Source organism: Amaranthus tricolor, chromosome 7, assembly GCF_026212465.1.
Source record: "Amaranthus tricolor cultivar Red isolate AtriRed21 chromosome 7, ASM2621246v1, whole genome shotgun sequence".
Classification (NCBI taxonomy): domain Eukaryota; kingdom Viridiplantae; phylum Streptophyta; class Magnoliopsida; order Caryophyllales; family Amaranthaceae; genus Amaranthus; species Amaranthus tricolor.
The window spans coordinates 11979505-11999414 of NC_080053.1; the positions used below are offsets into that span (position 1 = coordinate 11979505).

The following is a 19910-nucleotide window of genomic DNA, read 5'->3' on the forward strand; positions in this document are numbered from 1 at the left end:
GAAAATAGTTGTTTTTACAGTGGAGGATAGGACCAACGGGTATTAAAAAACCCTATGCAAAGTAAAATACGAAAGAAGGGTAAAACTTAAAAGAATGATTGGGAGAATTGTGTGGGAGATCCAACACGATGAAAATATTGCCACCGTCAACATGTCGCAACCATACTAAAAGTTGTGAAGGTTTGAAGCATACTACAACCCAAGAATATATAGAACGAAACAATTATTAAACCATCTGCATTTACCGCGAAAATTATCCAAGGTATAAAATATAGTCGTACTATCGTTCAATTGTCATATAGTCCAACATAGGGTTCACGTAGGAAAGTGGGCAATGTTCAACTTGAACATGGCAAAATATGATATGTGATTTTGAGCTATTTGGTTGTCAAAGGTTGTTGTAAGATTCTTTTTCTGCGGAACACGACAACTCGACTTTAAGAGTATTATCCATGTGGGAAAAATACAAAAACAAAGTCGCATCGTATTGTATCGACTAAGATGTAAAGAATTTCAAATCTAACAAACCAATACTACTCACATCGTAAAAGTGTAAAAAAATGTGTTCTAGATTGGTTCAAGGGAAACATCTTGATTATACCAACATTTGGAGATACAACAGCCACATCACCCCGTTAACACAACATCGCAAACATTACCATGATCATAATTCACAACAAACCACTGTTTTACGGTAAACATGTGGCCCAAGTGTTGACTTACCCTTGCTTTCACAGTTTCTTAACATGGGACATTGTACTCGTTTTCCAACTCTTTCTTCTTTCTTTTGTTAACATAATTCAGGAGTAGAAGTAGTGTACCATTAAGACTTTTACTTCTATTATTTTTGGTAGTTTTGTTTCTTTTTCTGTTTCTTTATATTTAGTTATTATTTCGTTTCATTTAGAAGTACTATGACTAAGACATTCAGGTAAATGGGCCTATTAGTCCACAACGCACATCGACTATGAATTCAATAATTGAATAAAGAGTCAAAAGCCTGCTAATATAAACCATAGTACAAATACTAGGTGGGGGCTAATATATAATTTTTAACCAAGATTGTAGGTAAAATGACTCTTTTTAAACGAGTTTAAATGAGCTTTATTATTTACAGATATGAAATTTGGATCATTTAATCAATTAATTAAGAACTATCCAGAAAAGTGCTAGAATCAGTAATCTAGGAAGACGGTAAATTATTCCTCATGGGACTAGGAGTCAAAACATAGGTGCCTACACAATGACATAAAACAAGTATGTCATGGCCAAAGTCTACTTGGGAATTGGGAAACCCACAGTGTATTTGGCTATAAAAATATAAAATCAATTAATAAATAAAACATTTATGTGTATGTGCATGTTCGTGTGCAAGTTCATAAAAATGACTGAAAGACAACTTGAATGCAATTAAACATGATACTAACCAATCTTGTCGCTGCCCTCTTTCCACTTACATCACCATTAGCATGTACATGTTTAAGTGCAGCTGGAAGAACTTTCCAGAACTCATTCACAAAGTCACTGCCCTTTCGCCTGCTGTTTTGCAATATATCATTTGCAAGATAAAGAAAAGGAACACATTGCTCTTTTTGAGATGACTTGAACATTTTCTCCCATGTTTCAACAATCTGCCTCGCTTTCTTACGGTTGGAAACACACCAATGGGATAACGCTGATAACATGTCAAATAAAACAAAATACAAAACTGACTCATAGAACCAGCAACAAAAGAGTAACAATGAGTTGTAGAGTAAGACTACAAAAAAAATTGAACAACGTTTGCTCAATATGCATTTCGAAAACTTATTCAAATGTGAGAAATTATGTGAAAGAAAATTTCTACTAGTTGTTAGTATCTTGCAGTAACCAATGAAAAACAATCTAATTGTCTTTATATTGCTCCAAAATTGATTTTTCGGGACCCTTTGGTTCTTTTAAGATACATACCAATGGGAAAACAGATGGCGTGAAGAGAGCCAATATGATAAACGTAAAATGAATTCAAACGTTAAATACATTTTGCATATCATTAGCAAACTAGTTTAAATCAATAAAGAACAAGAAAAACTATACATATTCCCGATAATTGGTAGTCCAGTAGAACAAATTTGCCTTGAAAAGAAAAATTCAGCTAAGGAATCAGGGATTGAAGCAGTCAAATAAAAACCGAGTGCCAGAAGTTCTCAACACCGAATTTTAATATCCAATCTTTCATTCAACAGGAGGAAATAACAACAAAAGATAAAAATGAAAATTAGGCGGCATGAATAAAATTAATAATAACCAAATCCAAGACATTCTGCAATTTCAAAGGACTTAGATCCATGAATCTATGCCATGAAACTACGAGCAAAACAAAATAGCAAAGAAAATTCCTATATTCCAAGTTTCCAATTAAAAAATACACCATACTTTCGCTAAGCTTTTCTAATTGAGTATGATACCTAAACCTCCCTTTTCCCTAGACCAAAAATTTTCATGATCTGCTTCATCCCCTCACACGTTTTAAAAGATTCGGACGAACAATGATCAATGATACAAAAGAAGGAAGCCTTAACAGGAAAATCATACCCATATAATCCAAAATGACAAACTCCTCAATAAAGAGAGCGAGGAAATCAATTGCGCCCAAGGTCACAGGCACTGGGTACCAAGAACTACCCTACTCTCAAGATAAAAATGAATAAAAAAACTCGTGCAAAATTTTGGTAGGATATGGCCTCTCCACCTCCCAACTTAGCCCAAGAATAAATTGGAGTTTGGAGAGAGTTAACCACTACAATTTTTCAACTTCTCCAAGGAAAATTTGGACTTTGGACTTTGGAGAGAGTTAACCATTGGCAAGCAACTTCTCAACTTCTAAGTTCTAATGCTATAAAGACGAAAGTCAAAATTGCTCTTCTCCAATCTCCGATAGATAGAAAAACCATTTGAGCTCGAGGAAATTAGAGAGGCTACAAATCTCTGTGTCTGATAGTTTTACTTTGGAATTTTTTCAAAAATGTCGAGAGATAATAAAAGATGACCTCTTCAAAGTGTTCCACGAATTCCACAACATGGGAAGATATGCCAAAGCATGTACTCGATTTTCATACACTAAGGAGCGTTCAGTTAAGAACTTAAGGTTAGCCTCCAGACTGGGGAAGGTTATTCCAGGGACAATTTCTAATTACCAAAGTGCTTTCTTAAGGACCGGTTGAATTTTGTTGTTGTGGCGTGCGACACTAGAGAATTTGAAGTCAAAAAGGAAAAAGAAAATTATCTTAAAAGTGGACTTTAAAAAGTGAATCGAGAATTCTTAATCAAAATTTTGAAGCGAAAGGCTTTGGAAATAAATGGTGCAAGTGGTTCAAAGGTTATCTAGATTCCTCGTGTTTCTCTTTAGTGATAAATGGTCTTCCTCGTGAACACCCCTACTAAACATTAGATGAACTATTTAGTGGTTAAGGCTGGATTATTCCTTCTTTATTTACAGTGGTTGTTTCCCCGTCTTCGTGTATGTTATTAGAGGCCTTGGGCTTAGCTCTTTAGAGAGTGTATCCCTTAGATAATCTTGTAGTGTGACAACTTGCTTCTAGGCATAAAGTATTATTCCAATGAAAAAATGCTTCTGGTGCCAGCCTTAGAAAAGATTTCTAAGAGACTAGATGGTTGTAAAAAGTCCTTCACTTTAAGAGGGAGAATCTCATTCACTGAAACATGTTTAAACAACATTCCCCTATACTTCCTTTCACTATTCAAAGCGTCTTCCAATATCATAGAATCAATTGAGGATGATGCGGGACTTCTTATAGGCAGGAGCTGGGGAAACAAAAAAAAATCATTTGGTCGAATGGGATAAGGTGAAGCTTTCTAAAAACAATGGTGGGCTAGGAGTTAACAATTTAGAGGCCAAAAACATTGCCTTACTTGGAAAATGGTTGTGGAGATTTCCCTTTGGAACCCGAGTCGCTTTGGCATGACATTATCAAAAGTAAATATGGTGCTCTTGGATTCAAATGGTATGTGGTTGTTGGTCCGTCTTCTTCTTTCTTTAGTCCATGGAGGGGCAACAAAATTAGAGTTTGGATAGGAAGATAGTTGGATTTCTCATTAACCTCTTAAAGTTCTTTTTCCTAGATTATTTATATTTAACTTGACCACTAGACATAATGACTATGTTGCATCCTTTTATAAGCCAATTCACATGGTGTTTCTCCTTCAAACATGAGCCTCAAGAAAAAGATTGTGAATCTATTATTTAGCGTCTTTCCATTTTAGAAAGTTTCGGCCCTCCTCAGACCTAAATTTTAGGATTTGAAATCCTGACAGTTCCTTCAAATTCTCTTGCGTTTCTTTTTATTCTGTTTTAGCACAACCATTTCATAATTTGTCTCACTTTCCTCTAGTCAATAAGAATTGAAAAACTAACCCTTTAAGATTAGAGTGTTTTCTTAGCTCATGGCCGTGGCAAACTGGCAAGTTCAACAAATTGGAGAACCTTCAAGAAAGACACCCACAATCATCTCCCAGCCTTTAATGGTGCATAATGTGTTATAATAACATGGAAGATAATGACAATCTCTTTCCATAAAGATGAGATGACTTAGCATAAGGAAAGATTTTTGGAAAAAGCCTCTAAAAATTGAAGATTTCCTCCAAACTAGATTCTTTAGTTTTGGTACTAAAGGTCACCTACAAATTCATTAGAATTTTGGTTCGCCATCCTGTGGTCCATTAGTATGGAAAGAAATAGTAGAATTTAATAAGATAGAGCTCTTCCTTTAGATCTTATTTGGGAGAGAACTAAGTTCCTATCCACATTTTGTGTTAGATCCAATGGTTTGCTCCTAAATTTTTCTATTAATGATCATTGTAGGATTGAATGGAGAATCTTAATGTAACTTTTTTTGTTCTTTAATAGATAAATTTTTCCTTATCACAAAACAATACCTGCATCATTAAGGTGTACAAAAACGCACTTTTGACTGATTCAAGGGATATATTATGATTTTAGCATCTTTGTACCACAGATCACTTTCTTACTACATCACCATGATCGTTACAACCAAGGTTATTAGAATTGCGATCCTACATATAATCAATAAGGGGTAGGGTCGAAAACGGTAAAACCAGATTGTAGAATTGTACGATCACTAAAATATGTTTTTAGATTGTATAGTATAATTAAAAGAAATACTTTTAATAATCATTTATGAACAATAAGATCCTAACATTATTAAGATCCTACTTAAAATCTAGATCGCTCATCTATTTTTGAATTAGAGTCGTAGATCAGAATCGGAATTCTATAAACATGGTTACAACAATTGCAACCAAACTACTTTAGCACTATGCCATCAATGTTACACAAGCTTAAGTTTCACCATAAAAATAAAAATTAAAAACTAGTATCTTGGGTTTTTGTTAGAGTTGGTTAAACTCTGATCAGAAAAACCCAATAAGACAATCCCTCGAAATCGATCCCAAAAAATAACAAAAGTGATGGTTAATATCAGATGAGAGAAACCCAATAAGACAATCACTCGAAAACAATCCCGCATGAGTTGAAAAAGCTAAACACTGTTAGCACATAGAATGTTAACCCATTTCAACTACCATCAAAATCATCTTATCCACTTTACGAAATGACTTATAAATGAAATTAAGCAAGAAAAGGCATCAACTTTGATAGACAAATCAAAAGAAAGGCCTAATTTAAGTAGAAGAAGAGTAAATACTTGTAGTAGAGCCAAGTCTTTAACCATGGAATTGAACAAGAAGTGCAAAAAAGGATACATTCTATACATTGTGCCGAATTGTTGAGTTTAGAGAGTTTATCGGCAAAAATCTTGATATCAAAAACTTCATTGCTCATGTTGACAGACAACTTGAAATCCACACGAACGATAACTGGTAATAGAAAGATGGTAGTAATTAAATTCGAAGAAAAACGCAACAATGGAATCAACTGCAATAGACCTTAATCTACCATGATGGCGACCTCACATTTTCATGAACAATTTTCGAAATTCAATAAAACCCTAAGAACCAGTTTGAAGGAATCAACAAGTTCTTCTTGTTCTCTTGATTTCTAAATTCTATCTAGGAGTATGCCTCTCGAATTCTACTTTTTTTTCTGTTATATTTTTTATTCCTCTAATTATAATTTCACCCTTTGGTTTTTCTTTCACAAGGAGTGACCACTCACCCGGTCCGATTTCGATCTAACCCGATTTTCTTCCGGTTCGATCCCGCTTTAGATCGATTAGACTAGAAACATTTTTTGATACCAAAAACAAATTAAAAAAATGGAAGATTTAAAAATAAGTTAGCAAATTAATTAATATAAAATAAAAATATTTGAGTTAAAAAAAATTTTGGGTTAGAAATAAGAAATATAAAGCCCTTTAGATTAGATAAGTAAATACATAAAAGATCGTAAATATTATACATCTTAAAAATTATTTTTATATATATTCGGTCTAATCCGGTCTAACTTGGATTTTTCCGAGCTTAGATCGAACTGGACCGGAAACCCAAAATGAAGAATAAGTAAAACCCGAAGCCCGAACCGGATGCAACCGGTCTGATCCGGTTTAGGTCCGGTCTCAATCGATTTCGGTCCGGTCTTATTTTCCACGCCCCTACTCATCGCTGAGTAGAGATGTTCATTCAAGTCATCGGGTTGTTTTCGAGTTAATTGTTTTGGGTCGGTTTGAAATGAATTTTGTTTTCATAATGTTTTTTACATATTTGTAAATTATTTTTAAAATCGGATCAAATCGGGTTTGGTTATAATGTCGGATAAACTTCGAGTCATCAAATCTGCTTTAAACACCTATACCGCTGAGACATTAGAGACAAACAAGTCTACTACATTTTGCTCACATTTGGAATTGAGCGAAAATTTTAATGGAAAGAGAAAACAACTACTTATGTTTTCATATATTGTTCTGAAATAAAATTTAAGAATTAGTAATATATTTTAATAATTATAATTTTTCATCAAATTATATAAAAAAACATATTTATGTGAAATCTTGATAGATTTGTCTCAATATATTTTTTTAAATATTAATTGTTTAGAATTTTTAAAAATTCACAACTAAAATAATTTGACTTCTAAAGTTTGCATTGTGATCTATGCAAAAAGTAAATAAGTCTTATTTGTAATGGCCTTTATTTAGTTCTAGTACTAGTTTAGTTTTGGGCCTATGTTCAAAGGCTACTCACTATTTATGCTTTCTTTTTAGAAAATTTAAAAAAAAATAAGATTTTTTAATGACTTTATTCAAAAAAACAAGCTTCGTTCAAACTTTATTTTCAAAATAAGCGTCTTTGGCCCCAAAGCTAGGCTTGGTACATAATTGTTGTTACTAACAGCGAGTATAAAGAAATGGTCAAAAAATTTAGTCAATGGTAAAGTCGTTGTTACTAACAGCGACATATGGTCAAACCAGGTCAAACATTTGTTCGCTGTTAGTAACAGCCACTTTAAGGGTTAGGGTTGTGAAACGAAGTTATGTGAAATGAGGAAGGAGGAAGAAGACTGTTGTATTTAGGCACGTATAAGGTCGCTGTTACTAACAGCGACTTTAAAGTTTGACCAGGTTTGACCATATGTCGCTGTTAGTAACAGCGACTTTACCCTTGACTAAATTTTTTCACCATTTCTTTATATCGCTGTTAGTAACAGTGATTATATACCAAGCCTAGCTTTGGGGCCAAAAACGCTTATTTTGGGAATAAAGTTTGAATGAAGCTTGTTTTTTGAATAAAGTCATTAAAAAGTCTTTTTTTTCAAATTTTCTTCTTTTCAAGAATTTAATGCATTACTTTTAGAGTGGAGTACATTCCCCATAAGAGGCTTAGAGCATCAATAATGATGATCTAATTGTGGGTCATATGACCCAACTAGAGGAAAATTAATATTAATGGTGACCTAATATTGGTGGGTTGGAGAAAAGGTTGGCCAAATGGGTTAACAAGTGACCAGTTCATGTGAACGGTCACCTCTTTTTTTTTAAACAAGTCGCCACGTGTTCGCTTACCGATTGACTGACGGAAACTGTCCGCCTACAGCCCTGACACGCCTGGTTCCACATGTCGTCTTGTGATTGGCTGCCAAAAAATAGTCGTTTATTGTAATCAACGGCTATTTTCGTATTAAATTAATTTTTTTAAAAAAAATTACATCAACGGTCATATTTTTTTGAGATCTATAAAATGAGACCCATATTGATATGTTTTTGACATAATTTTATTTTTACATATTTTCTTCTTATTTTCCTACTATTTTTTGTTAAAAAATACCAAAATAATCATTTCAATAATCACAAAAAAACTATGGATTCAAATAACCCAAATTATGGAAGAAATCCAAGTAAAAAAAAAACAAGAAAAAAATCTTCTAACAATCAAAGTGCTCAAATTCAGTATCAAAATCCTCCATTTAATCCTCCATTTAATCCTCCATTTTCTCAAAATACTCCAAATTCTTCTAACTATATTCCTCAAAATATCCCAAATTCATCTTATTATGTTTCTCAAAATATCCCAAATTCATCTTATTATGTTCCTCAACATATCCAAAATTCTCAAACTATGTTTCACCACCACCATCAATCTCACAATGTCAACTCCAATAATGATAACTATTCAACTTCGATAAGGAGTGAAAGTTTAGACGAAAATGAGATGGAGTATGATGATGATGATTATGATGATGATGGTGATGATGAAAATGAAGGAAATGATCAAGATGATGAATATGGTGAAGATGGAGGAAATTCTATTCATCATGTTGATGCTAGTCTCTACACCCAACCATCATTTCAAGATCTACTTTCACAATTTGGTTCACCATCAAGCTTCACTCAATTGGTTCAACCATCTCAACAGCATCCTAATGATGAAGCCCCTATACCTTCAAAGAAAAGTTGAGATTTGATTAAAGATATTGCTCTCATATGTTTAGTCATGAACACAAGTACTGATCCAATTGTGAGCACCAACCAAAAGATAAGAGTGAGGTGGCAAAACGTTAAGCAAGCTTATGAAGCAGCGAGGATGAAATGACCCCATCTGATCCAACGAAGAACCACCGACATGCTTAAACGTTGTTGGAGTATAGTTGCTCCAATATGTTTGAAGTGGTCTGGAAGTTATGACGAGCCTCTTAGGAGGAAGAAGAGTGGCACGAGAGATGAAGATGTGCTAAAAGAAGCTCATTTAATCCATCAAAGAAAATATAGTAACTTTAACTTGATTGAGCAATGAAAAATTTTAGGAAAGTATAACAAGTGGAAGCAAGTGGTAAAAAGTAATCAAGAAAAACGATTGGATTAACAACCAACTAGTGGTGTTAGTAGTGAAAGTAGTGGGAAAAGATCAAGGACGGAAGAAGATTCTGAAACACCAACAAGTGAACCTCAAGGAGGATCATCTACTCGCCTCGAGGGTGTGGAGAAGGCTAAGGCTCGCTTAACTGGGAAAATGTTTACAGATCAATCAATTCAAGCTTTGAGTGCATTTGGAGAGAGTCTTCGACTTAATTCAGAAATAATGAAGGAGAAGACATAACTTCAAAAACAAAAGGAAGCCCGAAAATAAAAACAACTTCAAATGGAAGAATATTGAATGAATTGGGAGATCTATCAAACATTAAGCAAAAAGGAAACTCTTCAGCCATGGAAAGCTGATATGATGGTTCAACTTAGACAATACTTTCAGAATTACAATCGTTAGTAGATGGTTTAATGATGTAATGTCTTAATTATTTTTTAATTATGTATTGTTTTTAATGATGGTTTAATTATGTAATGTTTTAAAATGATGTTTTAATTATGTAATGTTTTGAAAAGATGTTTTAATTATGTAAGGTTTTCATGCATTAGTCTTCTCATTTCCATCACCTTTTGGCATGCATTAGTCTTTTCTTTTTCATCACCTTTTGGCATGCATTGGTCTTCTCATTTCCATCCCCTTTTGGCATGCATTAGTCATTTCCTTTCCATCACCTTTTGGCATGCATTAGTCTTCTCATTTCCATCACCTTTTGGCATGCATTAGTCTTTTCCTTTCCATCCCCTTTTGGCATACATTAGTCTTCTCATTTCCATCACCTTTTGGCATGCATAATATTATATTTATATATATATATATATATATATATATATATATATATATATATATATATATATATATATATATATATATATATATATATATATATATATATATATATATATATATATATATATATATATATATATATATATATATATATATATATATATATATATATATATATATATATATATATATATATATATATATATATGCACATCAATATTCAATTGGATGTATAACTTCAAAATGAGTTTTTATAAGTTCAATTTTGCCTCATCCACTTCAAGTTCTTCATCTTCTGACAAAGAGAATGAACTAATTGATAATATGGTTTATTATGCCTTTCAATACGCTATTCCTCCTATTGTTTCAACACTACAACCAAGGGTGAGAACCAAAAAAATGTCGAATTCAAAGAGACCATTATAAAGGTCATTTCCAACTATTTAATGACTATTTTGCTGAATATCCTACATATTCTTCTCGATTGTTTCTTCGTAGGTTTAGGATGAGGAAACATGTATTTTTATGGATAATGGAAGCTGTTTCCAACAACGATCCATGGTTCACTACCAACATTGATGCAACCGGTAAAAAAGGTCTAAGTGCTTTACAAAAGTGTACTGCAGCTCTTCGTATGCTAGCATACGAGGTGGTTGCTGATCAAGTTGATGAGTACCTCCGAATTAGCGAAAGCACAACACGAAAAGCACTCACTCATTTCACAAAGGGAATAATTAGCCAATTTGGGCAGCATTGTTTGAGAAAACCAACACCACAAGATTTGACGAGATTATTGGCCTTTAGTGAAGAACGAGGATTGCCTGTCATGATTGGTAGTGTTGATTGCATGCATTGTGAGTGGAAGAATTACCCAACAGCATGGAAAGGGCAATATTAAGGTCGAGTTAGTATTACAACATTAATTCTTGAAGCTATCGCTGATCATGACTTATGGATATGGCGTGCCTTTTTTGGGATGCCAGGTTCATATAATGATCTCAACTTGCTATATCCATCACCTCTTTTAGTTGATTTGTTTGAAGAAAGGGCACCACCTGTCAACTTCACGGTGAATGGAAATCAATAAGGCATGGCTTACTATCTCACTTATGGCATTTATCCTAAATGGGCTACTTTTATTCAGTCTATTACTGAACCTCAAACACCAAAAGCAAGGTTATTTGCCTAACATCAAGAAGTAGCAAGAAAGGATGTGGAGCGAGCATTTGGGGTGTTGCAAGCTCGATTTGCAATAATTAGAAAGCTCTCACTTGCTTGGGATGAAGAACGACTCTCTGATATAATTACTTCATGTATAATTATGCATAATATGATAGTGGAAGATGAAAGAGATACATATACACACTATGCTGATGGAAGATAGTTCATGGGAGATCGCCTAAAAGGTCAATCGGAAGGTACAAGTGGATTAAATAATGAGTTTGAGTATTACACAGATAGAATTGTTGATATCAACCGATACTTGGTAAATAAGGATGATGTTGAAGATCGACAAACATATTTATCCTTAAAAGATGACTTGGTTGAAAAAATCTGGCAAAAGTTTGGAGGGAACCGCAATTAATGTATCATTTCAAATTTAGTTTTTTAATTTGTGTATTTATTTTATGTATGCGCATTGTAATCTTTATTTGAAATTAACGAATTTTCCTTAATTATTATTAATGTCTACATTTATATTTATTAAAAAATATTAGTTTTATTAAAAGAATAATTTCTTTAATTATAAAATCGTAGATCTATTTTAGTCAAATAAAAAATTATATTAACCTTGTACATGAAAATATTACTATAAAAACATAAAGATAAATGTTTGATAAATTAAGGGAGAGAAATTATGGTGGGGTAAAAAAAAGTAAGAAAGAGAGGATGATAACCTTTTAAAAGAGGTCATTGTTAACAAAATTAGATTGAAAGATGAACTTTTAGGAGAGAAAAATTGTGAAATAGTAAAATGACTTTTTTTGGGGGCATGAGTAAGGATGCTCTTAAAGCCGAGTTTCTTCATGTTAATTTTTATTTATGAAAAATTAATACAAATTCATTAATTGTCTATATATATATATATATATATATATATATATATATATATATATATATATATATATATATATATATATATATATATATATATATATATATATATATTTATATACACACACACACACACACACACACTAACTGGAATTTAATCTTAATCAAGCGGAAGCTTAATTTTGCCAATACAATTAAGGGGTTACTTAAAGGTTAAAACAATGTCCAAGTAGAATACTTGAACCAAAACCAAAGCAATAAAATAGAAGTCTTAACTGTCTTAAATAAAAGAAAATTACAACCAAATCGAAATAAGTCTAAAGTTCAAATTACATTCTTAAATAGTCCAAACCTTAACAACTAAACAAATAGTTTCTCAAATACAATAAAGAGATCTAAACAAAAGGGGAGTCATACTCAAACTTGGGTTCTTCTTCCGCTCGCATATTCATTTTCCGTCGAGGAGCCATAGGGGTTTACACTAAAAACAAAGCATTGGAAAAACATACAAAGCATAGTATCAGCAAAAAGGCTGAGTTTAAACACACTAGTATCCGTCAAACAAGTTAGTAAAACCTTTTTGATTTGAGTAAACTCATTTTGAAATATATTTTTCATTTGATAAATCATATTATCATTCAAACCCAGTTTGATGGTTATATAGTCATTTTAAATTCTCATTTTTCATCATAAACCATAAGATCTCAATAGATCCAAATCAATTTCAAACTCATATCATAAGTTTGCATGGGTACTCTATGAGTCATCTCGTAACACGTTCGGTAGTCGATCTACCGTCCGCGACATGTTCGACAAGTTTCACACAATGGTATTGCACTAGTGGAAAAACCTCAGTTGCTGCAGTTTTTTGGCCATAATATGCTGCGATTTTGGCCCCAAGCATTAGTGACAGCAGCAAATGGTCTATTTTAAATGTTGCGGTTTAAAAAAGCAGCAGAAAAATGCACTATATGCTGCGGGCATACCAAAAACCGCAGCATATAGCCATATTCTTCCACTCCGGAGAATAAAATGGATGTGTGAGCAAGTGACCTTTCTTCACCTTATCTGTATGCCACCTCAAATTTAACGAATCTTTCTTTATGAAAAAAAACAAGCGTTTAAATCTAGGTATTATTGGAAGATACCGCAATACCTTAGCCAGGGGCCCTTTAGCATCCCGAGCTCCTTTACGCTTGTAGCGCGATAACCCACACCTAGGACACTCTTCTAAGTTCTCGTTTTCATTCCGATACAACAACCAATCATTTGGACACGCATGAATCTTCTGGTACTCTAAGCCGAAAGGACACATGAGCTTTTTGGCATAATATGTCGACTTTGGAAGTTCATTTCCCTCAGGAAGCATCTCACCTAACGCTTCTAATAACATTGTGAAACTAGCGTCACTCCAATTGAACTTTGACTTAATGTTGAAAATTCTCAACACCGCTGTTAATTTGGTGAACTTTGTACATCCAGGGTACAAAGGCTTTTGAGAAGCCTCTTCCAACAAGTCAAAAACACGAGGACGTTTACCTAACTCATCCTCGACTCCCTCCATCATCTCATCAACACGATCCACATCCTCATCGACATTCTCTTCATCTGTCTCATACCCATCAACATGATCTACTACATCCTCATTGACATCAACCACATTATTGACGTCCTCAACAACACTTTTCTCTTTGTAAACTCCCTCCTCACCATGCCAAACCCAAACATGATATTGAGGCCTAAACCCACGTCGAAGTATGTGCTCCCTAAGGATATCAACACTATCTACCTTTGATACATTGCCACTGTTGGCCTCTCAAGGTTTTGATGATGACTTCACTTTTAAATAAACAAACATATTTTTAGAGATTGTTTTGTAGGTATATATCCGATTTTGTCGAATCGTTGATGAAGCCTATGACTTGGTTCGTGGAAGTTGTACGTGTCTTAGAATATCCAAGAAGTTAGATAAATGCTTAGGATGTTAAAAGTAGACAGACGGTCTACTGTTCCCAAAGTTGATAATCTGACAGAAGTTGTAGATGGAGACAATACACTGTTCCTACGTAGCAGGTCTGGAGAATAACATCGACTGGAAAATTGCGAATTAATTATTTTCTGTTTTTAAGTTGATGTAATGGGTTAGAATTAATTTAATTGCTTAAATTAATTAGTAAGTTAATTGGCAAATCTATTTTTAGGTTTTCTAAAAATAGCCCAAGACTTTTTCTTAATTAGATTTAGATCTCCTATTTTTTAGGATCTTATGTTTTAAACTCCTATGCTATTTTTAGCATTAAGGAAACTGATTTTTCCTTGAGCAAATAACAGCCGGACACTTTCATAATTCCACCACCTTTTGTTTTGAGAACGTGGGGGTAGTGGAGGTATGTGTGAGATAGTGGACGTTATGCTTATGGTAACTGCTGGCTGTTCCCTCTATAAATAGAAGGGACTTTGCTCGAATAAAAAATCAATCCTTTTAGGATTCAAGAGTGTCCATTAAAGGGAGATCATCTTAAGAAAAATATTTTCAGTTTTCCAATGCCAATTAATTTATTATATTTTCCTTAAGTAATTATTTTAATTCTTATCCTCTTGAGAAATGGCCTTGTAAGGGTTGATGTGTGATTTGTTGTAATTAGACTTGTGGGAAGTCTAAGGGAATAGAGAAGAGAAATGGCCTTGTAAGGGTTGATGTGTGACTTGTTGTAATTAGACTTGTGGGAAGTCTAAGGGAATAGAGAAGAGAAATGGCCTTGTAAGGGTTGATGTGTGATTTGTTGTAATTAGACTTGTGGGAAGTCTAAGGGAATAGAGAAGAGAAATGGCCTTGTAAGGGTTGATGTGTGATTTGTTGTAATTAGACTTGTGGGAAGTCTAAGGGAATAGAGAAGAGAAACGTGAGAAGAGAAAGAGAAGGAGAATAGAGAAAGAGAATTAGGCCTAGAGTAGAGAAGCTTCAAGTGAAGCAAACATTGTTTTGTGTAATTATAATTGATTGCCTAAACATAGTGAGAATTTTGAAATCCCGGGGGGTCGTGGTTTTTCCTTCTTATTAGGTCAAGAAGGTTTCCACGTAAAATCTTTGTCTCCTTTTTATTTCTTGCTTCTTAAGTTTAAGTTTTATTTTGTTTGCTAAAATTCCGCAAGTTAGAGCAAAAACGTAGTAAAACTCAATACACAACAATTCACCCCCCCCCCCCCTCTTGTTGCTTTTGATCATCTCTTCATATTCCAACAGCCACAAATGACACATGGGCAATAAAAACCAACTCCCCCCGTCCTAACTTGATGTTCAACCGCAATACTACAAAATTCTAATACGCCATCAATAAATTCTAACGATTCAATGCTTCCATACATCCAAGAACGATCTTTTTTCATCCTAATTACTATTATTTAATTAATTCAAAACAAAATTAATACACAACTTTAACCCTAATTAACCCAAATAATAATACAATGTTTTTTAAACTGTCCAAATGATGTTTATTGTACTAACCATAATAAATATTCATATATATTAACAACATATAAAACCAATAAAAATAAAATCACATTCATAAACTTGGACAACTAATTAACATTCATATCAACAACTCATTCATTTAACCATAAACAAACCTAATTAAACCTAATTTACAAACTATAAAAAAAATTATGATAAATTTAAAACTTAAAAACCACAACTACATACACATTCATAAATAACATGAAAAAATTACTTAAAAATATAACAAAACATGATATATATATATATATATATATATATATATATATATATATATATATATATATATATATAATATATATATATATATATATAATATATATATATATATATATATATATATAATATATATATATATATATATATATATATATATAATATATATATATATATATATATATATATATTATATATATATATATATATATATATATATATTATATATATATATATATATATATATATATATATATATATTATATATATATATATATATATATATATATATATATATATATATATATATGATAAATTAAAAACTTAAAAACAACAATAACATACACATATATAAAGTATGACAAATTTAAACCTAATTTACAAAGTCAAAATGAAAAAGATACCTTGAATTTTCGTGGGTTGTGTATAACCTATACAATGAAAAAAGAAATTAGTATAAAAAAAACTAAGCGCCCTAAAACGTACACAATTAATGAAGCTTGAACAATAATGCGTTTGAGTACTAAGCTTTAAAAATTTATACCTTGAAGAAGAGCAAGAACTAAGCCCAAATTTCGTGGGTTTTTCGTGGGTTTAAGAAGAGTAACAACAATGTACGTACAGTCGGCAGTTTAAAGCAGTATATGATGAAGAAGAGCAAGAATGATGAAGATGAACAAGAACAAAAATGATGAAGAAGAGGGATTGAAGACAAGAAATAACCGCAGGTTTTTTAAGAGGGTTTTGAAGGAGAATGCAACAGTCATGTTTTTGAATAATGAAACAGAATGAACTGCACGTTTTAACGTTAAATGGCGGGTTTTTAAAGAGGTTAATGCTGCGAGCAAAGAACAAACCGCAGTATATGATGAATTTATTTTTGTTATCTGCTGCGGGCGAAGAAATAACTGCAACATTTGATGTTATTTGCTGCTGACTGCTGGAAAATCGCAGCATTTGTTGAATTTATTTTTTTTTCTAATTGTTTTTCCTATTTATTGCTGCGTATATTAAAAACCGCAGCAAATGATTAGCAGCAAATATATTTTTTTCCACTAGTGTTGTGAACAATACACGCTCAACATTGGTGAGCAGTTTAATCATGCACCCAACATTTGTTGTGACATATATACCCGCCATTTAGGCTAAAATATATTTGTATCTAATATATATCTTGTAATTTCCATAGCATTTGAAAAGTCAAAAATATTAACTTTTTCCATATGATAAACATCTTTTATTTGCAACATTGCAAAGCATATTTTATTTACAACATAGCAAAATCAAATATTAATCTTTCTCACATGGGTAAAACATGCTTAGCATAATCATATCATCAAACATAACCTTTGTACTATATTGGGGCATCACTAACATGTTTGAAAATGTATCGTAACAAAAAGTAATTAAAGTTCAAAACGATTTTTCAAGGAAACCATTAAAATGTTTTGTTTTAATCCTTCTTGAAGTAATACAACTTAAAAGAGTTTTGAAATTCATTCAAAACAACTAGAACATAGTTCATGAGTCTATAAAAATATTATCACAAAAGATTTCATAAAACACTATTTTCTTAAATACGAGATAGTTTTGCCGGTAATAAAATCGATAATTGGTTTACAAAATACATATTAATTCTCAAACAAGGCCCAAATTAATCAAGTCATTATAATAGCTTATTTAAAATGAATTTAAGGTTGTCCCTTTAGAATATAATTGGTTATGCAAATTTATAACGATTTTACGATTGTTTTCGAAAATTTAGGTATTTACTATTATTTAAATGATGTCTTAAATCCGTAAAATTTATAAAACACCTAAGTTAAACTTATTTTATACTATGAAGTAGGTTATTAATAAATGTATAAATTTTTTATATCGGTCTATTTTTACTCAATTTAATTAACAATATTACACCTTTTAATAAATAAACAATTTTCTCTTAATTTGATAAATTAGTAAATAATTAATAATTAGCTTGATAAAATTATATCAAAGTTTTAGAAATCATATAACACTTTTATTAGCCTATTTAAACTTATCAAAGTCATGTGTGCTATTTTATTGTTTTGTATAGGCATTTTATCGATAAATAAAATAAAATCGGTTTAAAATTATTTAAGTCTGAATAAAATAATATAAAAATTCTATAATGTTCTAGAAACTATTTAAAGGGACATAAAATTTTAAATAACCATTACAAATCACTTGGGGTATTTGTTAATAATTAATTTTGTTATTTTACTGATAAAACAAATAGAATTTATTTAAGTCCATATATGGTCACCAAAATCCAAATAAATTTTATTATATGTATCTACTTTTTATATAAGTGCCTCATAAGATTTTCATTTCCAATAGACGTCATTTAGTTTTTATTTTATATTTTACCGTTTTCTAACTTACCGATTATTAATAACCGAGAAACAATTATTCAGGTCCTTAAACGTCAAAAAAATCTTCCCAAATATTTCCCAAATTTATTTAATATTCATATTAGTATGTGATAAAAATTTCAAGTCCATATGTCTTTATTTGGTAATTATTTTATATTTTACTATTTTATAATTTACCGATAAACAATTTAACGATTACTCAAAAATCATGAAAAATTCCAAACTAAATATATTCTATCCAAATCTTGTTGGAGACATTATAATATGGTTGTATTAATTACTTTTGATGATCATGAGTTTTTTAATACCATGTTTTAATAATAAGAGCATTTAACACCTTAAAATCCATTAAAATATCATTTTAACGAATAAATTTCAACAAAAATATCCAAGAGATTTTCTAAACATATAGCTACTAGAAATTGCTTTTAAAATGCATTTCAAATATTTTTGAAGTCCATATAACCATTTCCATCATGATTTCTTTTACAAAGTAATGGTAATCATGCCTTTAAACGTACAACAATTCTTAAAATTAACATGCGTGATACCCAGAATAATAATAAATCATTCCATACTCAAAATTAACATTTTGATATCATTTTTCAAGATTTAAGAACTTCTCTTTGGGAATACTTATTCTTAAATCCTTTAAAAATCACCCCATATGACATATCTCAACTCCAAGCGTATATAAATATTCCGTAAGCCTCCACGTAAGCTCCTACGCGTTCTTAGAAGTAGTTCCAAATTTGGGTCCTTACTCTTCAAGTCTCAACTAAACATATTACATTCATCAAAAAATCAATAATAATTTTGGATATCTAACATGCACTTAACTTTTCTTAGTTGGGGTTGTTAAACTAATTCTTGTGATGATTTAAACATATTTGGAGTATACTTATTATGTTGAGCAACATACTCAATCAAGTCCCATAATTTTACTTCAATCCTTAAAATAAGAAAATTTATATGTTTGTTGAAATACATCTTTTTATTTTCTATTATAGCCAATTTTTATTGATTTATAAGTTATGATTTTCTTAGTCTTAGAGATAAAATATCTATTTTATAATGATCTTAGTTTATAGAAGGTTTCATGTAAAAAAAATATTTTGCATAAACAAGTTCTAATAAAAAGTAGTGGAAGAAGGAAATAAACATAACTTACTCTATACTTGGTAGATGTCTTCAAGTTTGGTGTCTATGGAAAGCTCTTGAAATGAAGATCATTTTTATGGGAGATATGATTTTATAAACATAAATTTACAGAAGTTTTAGATGGATTTTTGATGAAGATTTGATGAGAAAAGAAGGTGTTCTAGTAGTTGAAAGTTTGAAGGATTCTAGTGTTTGATCACGGATGAACTTGGGAGTAATGTGTTGGGGTTTATGGCTGAATAATTGTTCCGAAAATAGAGTGTTTTTGCTTCAAATTTTTGCAGCTTGCATGCTTGTAATGATGCACAAGCTTTGGGTAGAACAAGAGGGGTTCTTAGGTAGAGTTTTTAGCTTGTGTATGTAAGTGTACAAAGGGCTATAAGGGGGAGTAGGGAAAACACTAGCATGGCTGGTTGGGGTTGTTTTTGGTGATTTTTGTCCATCATTTG

General features: G+C 31.6%; 2 protein-coding genes across 5 annotated transcripts in view; one reads left to right on the plus strand and one right to left on the minus strand.

Annotated features, from left to right (window-relative positions):
- Positions 1-6179, minus strand: part of LOC130818743 (uncharacterized) — a 30329-nt gene extending 24150 nt beyond the window's left edge. The window contains exons 1-3 of one of the 4 annotated variants that reach the window (XM_057684936.1): positions 5975-6179; positions 5782-5895; positions 1428-1675 (exon numbers count right to left, since the gene is read on the minus strand). In XM_057684936.1, coding sequence (XP_057540919.1) covers positions 1428-1675; positions 5782-5860 — 327 coding nt within the window. In that variant the 5' untranslated portion in view covers positions 5861-5895; positions 5975-6179. Of the gene's footprint in view, positions 1-1427; positions 1676-5781 lie in introns of all 4 variants that reach the window. The other 3 variants (XM_057684935.1, XM_057684937.1, XM_057684934.1) reach the window with 3 other exon arrangements.
- A 4472-nt stretch (positions 6180-10651) lies between these two features.
- LOC130818498 (uncharacterized) lies at positions 10652-11206 on the plus strand. Its single transcript, XM_057684670.1, has 2 exons — positions 10652-10973; positions 11103-11206. Exons 1-2 carry the CDS (start codon positions 10652-10654, stop codon positions 11204-11206), a joined length of 426 nt encoding a protein of 141 aa, XP_057540653.1.
- Positions 11207-19910: the final 8704 nt, after the last annotated feature.